Below are 15,584 nucleotides of genomic sequence, written 5' to 3'. Positions count from 1 at the left end.
TGAGCTAATCATTCAACCTTGTACTTCTCTATCGAACTCAGCTTATAGTGATGTCGATTGGACTGGCTGGCCAGATATCACCGATTGGGCTGACCGGTTGAAGAAGCAAAGTGTTGTTTCCGGATCCAGTACTGAAGCTGAATATAGGTCACTGGCCAATGCCACTGTTGAAATAATGTGGATAAAATTTTTGCTGCAAGAACTAGGCATTAAGGAAGGAGCCAACGCCAAACTATGGTGTGACAATATAGGAGCTTCTCATCTTGCAGCTCATCTTGTTTACCACAGTCATTGCAAACATTTTGAAATCGACATACATTTTGTGAGAGAAAAGATAGCTAGTGGGGAACTTGATGTCAAGTATATCTCCTCCAAGAATCAGATTGCAATGTTTTCACTAAACTATTGGGATGACAACAATTTTCTCACATGCTCAACAAGATTCCATTGGTAGCATCCACCATTAGCTTGAGGGGGGCTGTTAGCAAAGCCGATAATGACAGAAGAGATAAGGTCAAAGTATGCCAACTAGTGTAGATAAAATCAATCAAGGAAAGAAGATCAGAGTAGGATCTCTCGCTAATCAAGGAGAAGATCAAGGCAGCAACCAACTCAGCACAAATGAGGAAAATCTAATTGATTCTCTTTATCCAAGAGAGAATCATGGAAAAAATCGTTGTAAAATTAATGTCTCTCTATGTATAAATACTGGAGCTAGAGAAAGAAATAAAAACATACAAAACAGAGCAAGAAGCTAGTGCTCTTTATTAGTGGACGTAAGTCATCATTAGACTGAACCATGTTAAACCATGCCCTTCTTCCTTTTTATATTCCTTTTTACAACGCAAACTAATTCATCAAGTTTAGATTCGATTAGGACTTCACGGCCTATTCAAATTTGAATTTGATCTATCTATAATTTTTTTTTCAGTTGGTTTGCTGCTACTTCATCTAAATGCGCTGAAGAAGGAGAGAACAGGATCACCATGTGGGCGTGTGGGCAAGGAGAGAACCATGGATGCGCCGGACCTCAAGAACTTAGTCTATTACAGGCTGCCATCAAGGAAAAGCCTACATTTGGGTCTGCCTGGTCTGCCTGCGCCTCTTCTGACCCTATGTGAGTCCATAGGAGAGAAAGCTATGTGCACCATGTGCATGGTATGCAGTAAAGGAGGGAAAGACATTTTAGTAATTTGTTAAAAAAAAAATCTTCTACGGTCATTTTACTTTTTTTCGTTTTCATTTTTTTCTTTACAAAAAGCATTTTCTTTTTTCAGTGTGAACTAAAGGTATTTTAATCATCAACCATACTAGCGCATGAAAATTCATGCACCAATATAGCACACATAACCAGGTTCGAGTCCATCGAAGATTGCCACATCGGCAGCCACCAAGCTCCAGCTGGCACTCAGCTAATGGTCAACCTATGGAAGTTACATCACTACCCTTGGATTTTGAGCAGACCCGGATGAGTTTGGACCCGATTGGTTTCTAGGAAGCAATGTGGATGAGCAGGGGCAGCACTTCTAGCTGCTCCCATGCGAACCGAGTCGGAGGATGTGCCCAGGCATGTCATTCGTAATCTGCTTAGTACACTTCTCCTTCTGGCCGACTTCTTTCATGTCTTGAATGTGCTATTGACTCAACGCCTGCCGTGAGCATTGCATGGGTAATGGACTTGTAAGAACCAAGGCATCATTCGACTAAGCTTGCAAATTCAAGTAGTAAGTAAAGAATCTGAGTTATTAAGTACTTTGTTTTTAAATTCTTCATGATTGAGCATGTCAAAGGGAGTTTAGTTTAACAATAGAAGGATGTTTGCATCCCAAAATTTCTTTGGTTGGTTTTGGAGTGCTCCAGAAAAATGGGGTTTTGTTTTGAAATAGGAAAGAAAGGGACTCGTCCGTCGGTACGAGGATCAACCGTTCTCGGTGTCTTTACCAAGGGTAATCAACCCAAGGGCTATGTTTATCATTGATGCATTTTGTTTTAACTTTAAAACATCTATTTTTATTCTATAAGCGGTGTAAAAAAATATTGAAAGTTTGATGTTTCAAACTTTTGAAGAGGTTCTTGAAGAATCACTTGAGAATGTGAAATATTTTAGCGAATGCTAAAATTGAAAAATCTTTGTAAATATCATTTGAAAAGCTTGAGAATTCATTTTGAAATCATTTTAGTGTTCTCTTAAGACCTTAAGTAAGTTTGAGATTTTGCTCTAATTTGGTTACCACCTAGTTATGAGCTCCATCGCATGTTGCTTAAGATCTTTTAGAGAGTGATTGTCCTCATAAGTGATATTAAGTGATTGTGAATGCATGAATGCATTGATCCTATATGATTAAAGGAGAATGAAACATATATAATTGAAAGAGAATTGAACATTCCTACCACAACATTCATCTAGAAACATTCTTACCATAGCATACATCTAAGTTTTTTGTTTTGATAACTATCATATATAAAAAGAAAAAAATTTTGAAAATAGATTGGGGTTGTATACCGTCAATCATGAATCTAATATTAGGTCATTACTTGATTTGTGGTCTTGATGAAGTCGACAAATGAAAAATTAAAATCTTAAATTATAAGAGAAAAATATTGAAAGAATGGGAAAAGATGAAAGACTTGATCCCATGAGAGATATAGATAAAGAGAGAAAGAAAAATATCTTGAAAATCATAAAATCAAAGATTTAAAAGGGAAAGAGACAAATATGGAACATTGTGAAAATGAAGGAAAAAGAGAGAGAGAGATTCAACTAAGAGGGAAAGCATGATTCAACTTCGAAAAAAAATATCTTCTCATGCTCTCGGTGCATTTGAACATAGCCTCTTGACTCTAAAATAGAGATTGTCATTTAGCCATAGAGAAATGAGGAAGAGAAAAAAGAGAGGAAGCAAGGCAAGACTATTTTCAAGAAATGAAATAACATGACTCAAGCATGATGAAAGTTCATCTCATCTTCTCATGCTCTCGATGCACTTGAGCATAGCCTCTTGACTCTAAAATAGAGAGTGAGAGTTATCTCCTTTGGCCATGAGGAGAGGAAGAGAAAAAGAGGGGAAGCAAGGCAAGACTGTATTCAAGAAATGAAATAACAAGACTCAAGCATGGAAATGAAAGATAATATCATCTTTTCATGCTCCCGATGTACTTGAGCATAGCCTCCTGACTCTAAAATCGAGAGTGAGAGTTATCTCCTTTGGCCATGAGAAGAGAAAGAAGGAAAACAAGGCAAGACTATTTTCAAGAAATGAGATAACATGATGGAAGCATAAAATGAAATATCACTTCCATCTTTTGAAGAGTTGTAGCTTGCGTCAAGTTGAAGAAGAAAAAGAAAAATGAGAATGAAAAAAGAGAAAAATGAAAAGATAAGCAAATCTAAGCATTAGAAATCTTCCAAGGGTTAGCCCATGCTCAAGAGGAAGAATTGTGGGAGTATTTATAGAGAGTTTTGGAGCCAAAACTCAAAATTTGAATTTTTTTGAATTTCTCAACTTTTTCATTCGAGTTTCAAAAAAATTTGAATTATTTTTAAATTTTTAGAAAAATAGGTTTTCACTAAAGGGGGATGGGTCATTAGCCCTGCAAACACCCTTTTGAGGTGTGGGCAAGGCTATTGCCCACCCAAAGAAGCCAAAACTGCCCCCCAAGGGGCGGTTTTCACAGGAAAACAAAGGGCGGCCTGCACTGTTGCAGGCCCCGGTCGGGCGCTGTTGCGTGCCAGGCGCAACAGTGCCTTGGTGCTTCGGTAAGGTGCGTGCGGGAGAGCGCAATGCGCTGCCACGTGCAGCACCGCGGTCGCATTACGCGAAATCGTGGTCGCAAGGTCGCGCGATTGCACGCCACGGGAACCTAAGGGAACCCCAGCCCCAAATCTCAAAGGGCCGTGGTAGTATGCCCTCAGGACTATAGCCCACCAAGATGTGGCGGTACCAATGCCGATGAAACTGAGAATTCAAAGTCGAGGCGGACGCACAATAACGGCGATAACCCACACCTCTCACACGTCATTCAGTCTGTCCCTAAACTTTGTTGTACCAGCATCCATGACAGTGTGTGAGTAGCAGATTATATATTAATATGTTTGACTGACAGAATTTATTTGCAAATTCCAAGGCGAAGATATCCGAGACCAGCGATTTCGGCATCGAAGGCTCTTTTTTTTATTTTTTGAAATAATATGAAATGAAACAAAAAAAAAGATAAAATGAGCATAAAATCTTCTTTTTAAAAAAAAAAATTGATTTTTTGTTTGCTTTAAAAGAGTGGTCGGCTTTATTTCAAGTTTCAAAACATATTTTGGTGCGAGGATGAAGCATAAAATAGGGAGAGGTCTGTGCACGCGCGCGCGACGCTTATAGCACCAGACTTTGTCGTTTTGAACTCGATTTTGCATTTTGAGCTTCAAATGATCAATTCGGATCTAAAATTGTGTTTTGGATCTGAAAGTTGGATCTTAAATTTGAATCTTGCGTTTAAATTTGGGTTTTGCGCTTGGGTAAAATAACGCAATCTTTTAGAAAATTTTGGGATAATTGCAAAGGAGCATGGTTATTAATTCATGAGGCTGACTGGCCTAAGGGAAAAGGGTTGCAAAGCAGGCAGTGGCTCAGTACGGGCTTTCCATTTTACATATTTCAATGGATTGTATTCGACTTCAACTATATATGTTTTGTCGGATGTTTGTGCAGTTGGATTTGAATTCATATTCAAATATGAACAATGAGAAGTCATCTTGGAATCCAAATCCAAGTTCCGAATCTGATTTTTACATTCATATATGAATCTGAATATATGAATTTTGAACCGAATTTGGCGTGTTTTGGTTATGTAAGAGCAATAGATCTAGGATATATGATTAAAATAAAACCAATCCAAACTCGGACCTGAATCTAATCAGATATTTATGTACATCCGAATCCAAATCTGATCGAATATTTATATATGTTTGAATCCAATAGAATGTCATTTCATAAATCTAAATCTGATTTTTTTCTTAATCGGATATTAATTTTTTTTTTCAATATCTATCTTTTTTTTAACAGTTAGGTTGGATATCCTATCCAAATCCGCAGATTTGCTTGTTGCATGCCCTTCAATCAGAAATTTCTGTCCCCACTATTGTCAATGGATGAAGTATTCTGGTTACAGTTGTTTTAGTTTGTTTATGTTTAGTACATATGACTTTCGGCAATGACGCATTTGCAAATCGGTTAGATTTGATAAAATCAATGGGTCGGTTCTGCGGGCCGGCCCAGTATTACATTAAAAATTTATTTTTTATTTTTTTTTAAAATATATATATATATTTATTATTATTAAATATATTTTATATTTTAAAAATTATTTTATAATAAAAAATTATTTTTTAATTTCAAATGGACCGAACCGGCCCAACGTGCCGGATCGGGCCGGCGGGATGCCCACCCCTATTCACGGGCACATCTTGGGATGAAGAGGCAAAGTCGTCTGTCGATTGGGAAGACAATTTGTCTCCAGCTCGAATTGGGGTCCACTTCTCCCAAGCGCAGAAAAAGTCGTCTGGATTTGATGTAAGTTCATTTAGAAGGAACAATAGCAACGGTTGAAATCTAAAGATACGGAATGCAAGTAACTAAACTTTCTAGCTTGTTCAATCCAAGGATGGCCTGGATGCAACTAGCTAGTTGTTGTGTACGCACTCCTTCTAAAGCAAACAAGTATCAATTGCTCTCTTAGTAAACATTTCATAATTCTAGCTAGCTCATCAACTATATACTATTTACTATTTTGACTAAAATACAAGCAAAATCGAACAATTAATCCAACTTGATATGCCCAAATCATATTCCAAGACGTCTCAAAATCAAAACAAAAGATAATCCTGATATTGTATCAAACTTAACTCTTTTAAGTATGGTACAAAATTAATTTCAAGAACAACAAATGCTCTATCATGAAAAGATGATTTGTGCTATATATAAGCAAACAGGCAAAGAAAATGCTATATTCTGTCAATTCCATTTGGTTGTGACCCAGCCCTGATTTTGTTCCTTGTTGTTGGCCAATCTATTGCTTGTTTTTTTCTTGCTGAGCCTAGATGGTAGTGATTAGTCCACTCAACCATTAACATTTTCAAGAGTTATCAGCTGCACAACGAGTCAAGCCAGATCCAGCTCGTCAATACTCGACTTCGAATTGAGTTCAAATGCATGCTTGAAATGTTATACAAGTCAAGTTCGAGTTGTAAGAACTCGATTCAGCTCAACTATACATTGAATATTAAATTATAATGAGAAAATAGTTACACAAGTAGAAACTAAACGAATTAAAATGAACAAGATATGCTTAACTTAAACAAGTTAAACGAGTCAAGTTTGAGCTTGATGTTGTACCGTGGAGTCGAGTTCAAGCTTGTTCTGTCGAGCTCAACTTGAGTTTGAGTCAAGTTCGAGCTTAAGTTTTCTAAGCTGAGTCAAGCTCAAACTGGCCCAATTCTAGCTCGATTATGCACATGTGCATCCCTAGTTATCATGGCACCATGGGCTCCTTTGATTGCACTGCATTCCACTGTACTAGAAATGGAATTCAACTCCATCTTTTCCAAAAAAATCTCAACCACATTTATTTTCTCACCAATCCACAATCAGTGCTTCGAACATCAAAAATAAAGCCCTGTCATTGTTTTCTACAAAATCACAGAATGGCAGAATTTAATTCCACTATACCAGAAGTGGAACCCAAATCCATCTTATTCAAAAACTCTGAACTACATTTATTTTCTCACCCGTCCACAATTATTGAGTTGAACACCAGAGATAAATCCTTGCAATGGTTGACTTGGGAAGGAGCATTGAAATCCCTTCTTCACTTATTCGAATACGCTAGTGGGCACTTTCGTCTTAATTAGTACGTACATATTTGCTTAAATAGGTGGAGAGTTATGCTAGTGGACTTTTCCCCAAACTGGTTACATCTACACCCCTACACATGCACAGGAGTGTTTAAAGGCCAAAATACCCTTAGTAAAGTAAAAATATAGATTTTAGAAGGATGAAAATAGAATTATAGAAAAGTCTCATATGTTTATATCCTTGTAAAAAAAAAAAAAAAAACATCTAACGTGCCATCACCCACCTTCTTGTTTTTGTTGAGTCTATATTTGTTGGGCGCACACCCACAACTCGACCACGACGTTTCCTTCCTCAACTACTGGACTCCAAAAGTTTTACTCCTCTTGGATAGGTGTTCATAGGGGCGGAACCAGGGGGGCAGAACTGCTTTCATCTTGGCTTTCAACTACCATGTTCCTCCCTCAACCACTCAAGTCCAAAAGTATAACTCCTCTTGAATAGGTGTCGGTAGTGCCAGAGGACCAAAACTACGGCTGCCACCATGGCTTTCAACTAGCATGAGTTGGATGTACCCATTGTGGTGTTCTGACATTTCAAAGTCTTTGAGCTAGAATTATAGAACACTGTAATTAAATTATTGTCACAAAAAATGAGGACGGGTATTAAACGGCGAGAAAAAAAACGGGTATAATACGGCAAAGCTTTATATATCGGGAATAAAACGGGAAAAGTTCGGCAAATTTTTTAAAAAAAATAAACATTTAATACATCTTAAAAATTATAAAAATTAATAATTAATAAAAAAACGACAAAAAACGGGAAAATAACGGCAAAAAACGGGTATTATACGGGTATTAAACGGGTATTATACGCATTTTTTGTTTTTTGACGTTTTTTTTTTAAAAAATGGGAATAATATGGGTATTATACAGCAAAACTATTTTTGGCGTTAAATACGCATTTTTTTTAAAAAAACAGCGTTTTTTGTGACAATAGACGGGTGCAGCCGGGAGGCAGTGGAACTCTTGTGTTGGACTTTTTCCCGTTAGGCAGTGAAACTCTTGTGTTGGACTGCTGACTTAAAAGATGGATCGTCAGCATGAAAGGGGTCACCTGGGAGTTGGACGTCTTCCTTGGCGGTGGAGGAACATCGCCAGAGAAGGAAGCCCACCTCCGACCACAGCAGTCGTGACTTTATTAACGCACCACTTTCTCATTTCAAGAAGGATAAAGGCCGGCAAATAAATCCGGTGTCACAGAAACATTGAATCCCATTTTGCCAGTTTGGTTTAAAGAAAAACATGACTCTTCCACTATTAAATATTTGATATCATAGACGGTCTTAGTGTAATGGGTTTTCGGGGAATATACGTACTTATAGGCATAACGTGTCATTGCGCCGCACCCTGCTTCTATTTGTCTAGATGTTAACCAGGTGGGTTCAAGTGCCTGAAGCGCATACATACCGAAACAAATACGATTGCTACATGTTAAACTGAAAAAATGGCTTAGTGTATGTTTCCGATCAAAACATAACATCCTTAAGGTCATGTCTATGCAGTTAGACTATACAAAAAAGTGTTTTAGCATTTGATTTTGAGTGGCCCATGTAGTTTTTGTCCCTGATTTAGTGGTCTGGGATGTACCAATTATTCTCTCCCCTCTCTTTCTTTCTATGTTATATATATGTATATATAAAGGGAATTTTATTTTATGTTGTTGTGTAGCAAATGTCGTTGTCTGAATAAATATTAAATATGTAACTAAAAAATCCCATTCACATGAATATTAGCACAGTTTATGATGTAAAATATATATATAGATAGATATATAGATAGATAACTAAAATATAGATAGATAGATAGATAGATAGATAGATATATATATATATAGAGAGAGAGAGAGAGAGGGAGAGCGCAAGTGAAGGATATGTTTCTATTTAGTGGACAGCCCTATTTCTATTTAGTGGACAGCCCTAATGGTGGTTCACTATTTTTTTCCTTTCTCTCTTCCAATCAACTCTTCCCCTTAACTGATTAAGTTTAGGCATCGAGCAGGTCCAGCCCAATAAGGAGTAGAAGGAGTCGGGCTCTAGCCGGTCTGCCACTCATCCCAACCCAGTGCCAAATTTTAGGACCCGGCCCAGGCTTGAGTCGGGCCAGGTGCTAGGTGCCATCGAGTACCTGGCCTAATGCCCATCCTTAATCCCAATTGACCCCAGCCTCCTTCCCTATATCAGCGTCCAGGCCCTCCAACTGCCTTGTTACAGGCGGGCAAGAAAAGGATGGCAGCCATCGAACAGTGGCCGGATGCCATGACAGGGGACAGAGGGGCAAGCTGGGTTCAATTTTTCTTATGGTTCTTCACCGGACTACATGGCCTCATTCGACCAGCCAACTGCCACCACCCTCCTCTATCTGGCAGTGGCTACTTGCAAGAGGAGTGCAGCGGCTGTTGGGCAGCGGGAGGAGGACCGGTTTCTTACTTTTGAAAGTCTGTAGATTCATAGAATACTATCTAAACAGACCGCCACTTTGACATTAGTTCATGACACATAAGCCACGAAGCAAAGAAAATATGATTTTCTGTCAATCCCTTTGGTTATGGCCAACCCGGATTTCCTTCCTTGATGTTGGCTAATCTATTGCTTGCCATTTTCAGGCTGAGCCTGTGAGACGGTAGCGACGAGTCCATTCAACCATTAACATTTTCAAGTGTTGTCATTAGGGCTGCACAATTTAGTTGAGTCAGCTCGAGCTCAACTAGAAAATCGCTCGTCAAAATTCAACTCGAACTCGACTGGCTTATAAGCGAGACGATTTTGAGTTCAAATGTATGCTCAAAATGTTAAAAAGTCGAGTTCAACTTGTAAGAATCAACTTGACTAGACTCGACTCTATTACATAATGCATTAAGTATAATGAAAAATAGTTGAACAAGTAACAACTTAGTGAGTTAATTGAGTTAAATGAGTGAAAAGAAACGAGACATGCTCAACCAGAATGACTTAAACGTGACGACTTCGAGCTGGACATTGTATCGTGGAATCAAGATCGAGTTTGTTTTGTTGAGCTCACCTGGAGTTTGAGTCAAGTTCTATCTCGAGTTTTTCAAGCCATGTGGAGCAGCGAGCTTGAGCTCGACTAGGCTCAGGCTCATGTGCACCACTAGTTATCATGGCACTAAGGGCTGGTTTGGTTGCAACGCATTCCATTGTACTAGAAATGAAATGGAATTCAAATCCATCTTTTTCAGAAAATCCGACCACATTTATTTCCTCACCAATCCACAATTATTGCACCGAACACCAGAAATAAACCCCTGTTAATATTTTCCTACAAAATCACACAATGGCAAATTTAATTCCACCATACTAGAAGTGGAGTGCAAATCCATCTTTTTCAAAAAATCTGGACCACAATCAAACAAAGGTGGACTTTAGAAGTTGACTTTGGAAGGTGCTTCATTACCCTAGTAGGCAACTTCCTCTTAATTAGGACGTACATATTTGCTTAAATGGGTGGAGAGTCAAAGAGTGAGTTGTATATACGCCAAAAGGAAAAGGATGGCATTTTGATAATCAGTTAAAAAGCAATGCCTTTTTCAGTCTTTTTCACTTTTTTTTAGTTCTATTTGGACTCACAAAAAACTGCATAACCAGCTTGGGAGGACATGCTAATGGACTTTTCTCAAAACTGGTTACTTCCACACTCCTGTTGATATTTTTCTCGGCATCTATAGCAGGTTGATATGGTTCAGTGATTCTACCTCAAAATTTGGGATATAGATCCATTGAACATTATGTTACAAGGTTTCATGAATCCGCTCCAATTTTTAAACAGTTTCACTAGACAGTAATGATTTGATGCTGGTGCTAAACAGCCTCCAAAAGATCAGTCCTAGGGATGACAACCCAACAATGTTGAAGATTAAATGATATCATGTGGATGTACATATGTACATGAGAAAGAAATATTTCATCATTTTTTGATAGCAAAACCTGATAATCAAATTGTCTAGGGGGAGGGGCAGTTATTTTTTATAGCTTGATTTAACTTTGGATCTACTTCTGGCAATATTCGTATGCAAAAGTAAGGCCTGTATCCCCAAAACGAGTGAAAAGTTAAAGCTTGCAAATTAAATAAGACCAATAGCCAGGTTTGAAAATGTCGGATCCATTTCCCACAATCATTTTGCTCATCCATATAGTGTCTCGTATTGGTCTGTTCTAGTTTGTTTATGTTTAGCGTACACCATATTTTAGCATGCCAATGTGTTACAGATTACGTAAACATGCAGTACGCACTCTGTGGCAAGTACTCATTTGGCTATAGAGTAAAATGGAACAGAAAGGATGAAAGGTGACTTCTTTTTCACATGTTTTGGTACGAATAATAAAGAAAGCGTCACACGCCCTTATCAAATCATAAACATTATTCTTATTTAAGAAATTTTGATCATTCAAATGAACTAAAAACAATAAACTTTTGGACTTTTAGTTACAGAAATTTACAAGGGTCCCTTGACAATGAGACCGGTTTCTTACTTTTTAAAGTCTTGGAGCTAGATACATGGGATACCATTTATATACTGTATATAAACATGCCGCCACATTGACATTAGTTCATGACACATTTAATTGGTAGTGTTACGAGTCAAATTCATGGGCCAAGTTTGGGCACTATGCTTTGATGAAGACCTCAGTAAATGCTATGGAGCTCGAGAATTATATATATAGCTGCACCAGGCCTCCGTCATAAGCATCGAAATCGAGCAACATGGCCTTCCTATTTGGCTTAGTTGAGATGACAACCCTCCTGATCGCCACCGGCTTCTTGTTCATGTTCCTCCTTAAGCTCCGGTCCAAGTTCATGAAGAGAAAAGGCGCTGCAACTTTGCCCCCCATGCCAGCAGGATGGTTGCCGGTTGTCGGCCATATGCACCTGCTCTCCTCCAAGTCTCAAGTACTGAAGGAGACCTTTTCACGCTGGCATGAAGAGTATGGCCCTGTCCTGATGCTCCAACTGGGCTTTCGCCGAATGCTAGTTGTGAGCAGCTGGCAGATGGCCAAGGAGTGCTTCACCACCAATGACCTCAACTTCAGCAACCGGCCGCTCTGCGCCGCTGCCAAGCACTTGGCAGACGACGGCTACATGTTTCCTTTTGCTCCGTATGGAGATCACTGGCGTGAGATGAGAAAGATAGCTGTGGAGGAGGTGCTCTCCAACCGGCGGATTAGATCTTTCGCAGATGTGCGCACATCCGAGATCAATGCACAAGTCAGTGAGGTCTATAGGTTGTGGCTCGCCAATGAGCAACAGCCGGTGAAGGTGGATATGAGGAAGTTGCTCGAGGACCTCACGTTCAATGTGGTGGCTCGGACCGTGGCCGGTAAGGACTATGCCATAGGCCGAGGCGGCGACGACGACAAGGCACGTGCATTTGCCCATCGCAGCAGGGAGGCGGTGAGACTCTTTACCGTGTTTGTGGCGTCGGACTTTTTCCCATTCCTTGAAGTGCTTGACATCAAAGGGTGGATTCGCACCATGAAAAGGGTGGCTGGGGAGCTGGACGCATTCCTTGGTCGGTGTGTGGAGGAACATCGCCAGAGAAGGAAGTCCACCTCCGACTACAATGGTCATGACTTCATTGACGTGTTGCTATCTCATTACAAGGAGGATGAAGGAGCAAATCGGGCAATCAAGTCCGTTGTCACGGTAAAATTGAATCCTATTTTGAGAGTTTGTTTTATGGAAAAGCATTGATTTTTCCACTATTAAAAATTTGGTACCATAGATGCCATCCATTTTTATTATTATTACTACAGAAACATGTTAAACTGAAAGAAAATATTATTATAGAAACAAGTTAAACTGAAAAGCTGACTAACTTAGTATATGTTCCTTATCAAAACATTCTTAACATCATATCTATGCAGATATATTATATAAACAATGATTTAGCATTCAACTTTGATATGTATATATATATATATATATATATATACACACTTGGGTGAAGGATAAAAACCAACCTATTCATGTTAAGAAAAGTTATAAAGAAAATGTGGACCTTTTAATGTGTTTATGAACACTAATGTACTATAAATCATGTTTTATTTCGAGTCATTTTTTGTAAAAATAATTGATCTTTATTCTCTCAAAACTTTGATGTTATCAGAGCTGCTCACTTTTTACTATTAAAAAAAATATTATATAAATAAAAAAATGACTAACTTAATATATGTTTGTAATCAAATCACTCTTAAGAGGTTAGATTATAAAAAAATATTTCAATAATTAATTTTTAATATGTCAAGTTTTTGTGTGGTTTGGTTTATACTAACTTATGCATATATATGACCATTTTGATTTTCTGGATTCACCCAACCATATAATCAGAGACCTTCATCTGAAACAAAAACAAATAGATTGTTGAGAGAAAAACAAGGAGAAAAAAGTGTGAACTTATATTAAATGACAAAAATATCCCCACTTTTTCCTCTTGTTTTTTTTATTTACAATCCATCATGTCTTAATTAAAGGGTTAGGTAACTTTAAAAAAAGTCATATATATATATATATATATATATATATAAAGAGAGACAGAGAGACACACACACACTCTTGCACAGAGAATTGGGTGAATTGCGCGTCTCAAACAGGTAACGTGTTTGCTCCAATAAAACACGACTTGTCAGCCACAAAACATTCATACGTTGGATGATCGGCATCTAATAGCTCGTAATGAAGTTATGCCTTTGCAGGGCTCGTATTAATTTTGTTGAATGCTATAAGGTGCTTGTGCCCAAGCAGGTCCCCAACCATGTCGCTGTAGATCAGGACGCATTCTAGTATTTTTACAAAAGCTACGTGAAACCTGAGCATTCCTCATGCGTAGCATACAATTCATTTAATCCTTGTTCAAAGTAAGTTTAGTAGGATGAACCGGCTTCCGTTGATATCTTTACTTCTCCACCTCACATTTTATTCTAGTACACATACTAATTATTCATCGAGTTTTGGATTCTATATGGACTTCCTGGGCATTCAAATATGAATTTTGATCGGCTATATGCTTTTCTTAATTGGTTTCTTTACTCTAATTACAGAGCCCTTGTTTTGAAGCTATATATATCACTCTTGTACTCATCTTTCTCTTTCTGCAGTCGATGATGACTGCAGGAAATGACAGTACTGCAGCGGCAATGACCCGAACCATTTACTTTTTGCTACTTCATCCCAATGCCATAAGGAAGGTCCAAGAGGAGCTGGATCACCATGTGGGAAAAGAGAGAACAGTAGACGAGTCGGACATTAAGAACTTGGTCTATTTACAGGCCGTGATCAAGGAAAGCCTACGGTTGGGCCCGCCCACCCCTCTGCTGGCCCTGCGCGAGTCCATAGAGGATTGCCACGTCGGTGGGTTCCGTGTTCCAGCTGGCACTCATCTAGCGGTCAACTTGTGGAAGATACATCACGACCCTCAGGTTTGGACCAACCCGGACAAGTTTCAACCTGAGCGGTTTCTAGGAAGCAACGTGGACGTGCATGGGAAGCACTTCCAGTTTATCCCATTCGGATCGGGTCGGAGGATCTGCCCAGGCATCACATTCGCACTCAGCATGGAGCACATTGTCCTGGCCCGTCTGCTCCAAGGCTTTGACTTACAGCTCCTTCTCGCCGACTCCTTCTTTGATGAAAATAATCCTCTAGGGACCGGGACTGTCTTGAATGTGCTTTTGACTCCCCGCTTGCCGCAATCATTGTATGGCTAATGAGCTGTTTGGCAACACTAACATTTTGTTGTTGCTCCATGAACTTGCCCTCAAAAAATGAGTTAAATTTATAGATACCATTATAGGTGTTCTATGAATCTATCCCATTTTTTTGGACAGGTTTTATGAGGCAATAACAATATGTTACGATGATTGCCAAACTGTCATAATGGACTTCTAAGGATCGTATGACATCGTTGGACTCTACTTGAAAGTCTGCAAAAAATAAAGCTTCTAAGCTAGTATGTACTTTGTTTTCAATTTCTTTATAATTGAATAAATAAAATGGAGTCTATTTTAAGCATAGGAGCCTACAATGCTGTAAAAGGTGTACTGAAAAGTGTATTGATCAGGCCCACCTATACGCTTTATTCATAAATGTAGCGAAGAGTATCTTAAAATTAATTATTTAATACAAAAAATAAAAACAATAGTAAAGAAACAAAAAAATCAGAAAGAGTGTATTGCATATAAAAAAAGTAGGTCTCGCATAAAGAATTTTTATGATTCATCATTCACAAGGTATAATATATCAAGAACACATTCAAAAAAAAAAAATCATAGATTCAGAATAACATAATAAGCATCAATCACAAATTTAAAATGTTTTAGATTATATCACAAGTCCACACCATATAATTCGTTATTGCCAAGTACCAAATATCATGATTATCATTTCAATAATAATCATCATCATCTTCGTATTCATCCTCATTTTCTTTGTTATTTGTTTTAAATTTTTATTTTCAATGACTTCAAATGGAATGTACGATTGGTTTTTTTAGAAAACCAGTCTCTTAAAGATGTTTATAAAGTGGAAGGGAGAAGCTATGTTAAAAAAAAAAAAAAGCGAAAAAACAAGGTTTTTTTCTGTTTTGTCCCTCTAGCATAAGATATGTTATAGGAGCGTATCGGCCGCCGTCTCATATAATGTGGCTCCCGTATCACACGAATGGGGCAGTACG

General features: G+C 38.3%; 1 protein-coding gene across 1 annotated transcript; it reads left to right on the top strand.

Moving 5' to 3' along the window:
• Positions 1 to 11,608: 11,608 nt before the first annotated feature.
• LOC116252370 (cytochrome P450 CYP82D47-like) lies at positions 11,609 to 14,923 on the top strand. The gene is made up of 2 exons (XM_031626575.1): positions 11,609 to 12,559; positions 14,011 to 14,923. The coding sequence occupies exons 1-2, from the start codon at positions 11,621 to 11,623 to the stop codon at positions 14,617 to 14,619; spliced, it is 1,548 nt and encodes a 515-aa protein (XP_031482435.1). The 5' UTR covers positions 11,609 to 11,620; the 3' UTR covers positions 14,620 to 14,923.
• Positions 14,924 to 15,584: the final 661 nt, after the last annotated feature.

Source organism: Nymphaea colorata, chromosome 4 (genome assembly GCF_008831285.2).
Source record: "Nymphaea colorata isolate Beijing-Zhang1983 chromosome 4, ASM883128v2, whole genome shotgun sequence".
Lineage (NCBI taxonomy): Eukaryota > Viridiplantae > Streptophyta > Magnoliopsida > Nymphaeales > Nymphaeaceae > Nymphaea > Nymphaea colorata.
Note: the sequence above shows the minus strand (reverse complement) of the source record. Positions and strands in the feature narration are given on the sequence as shown.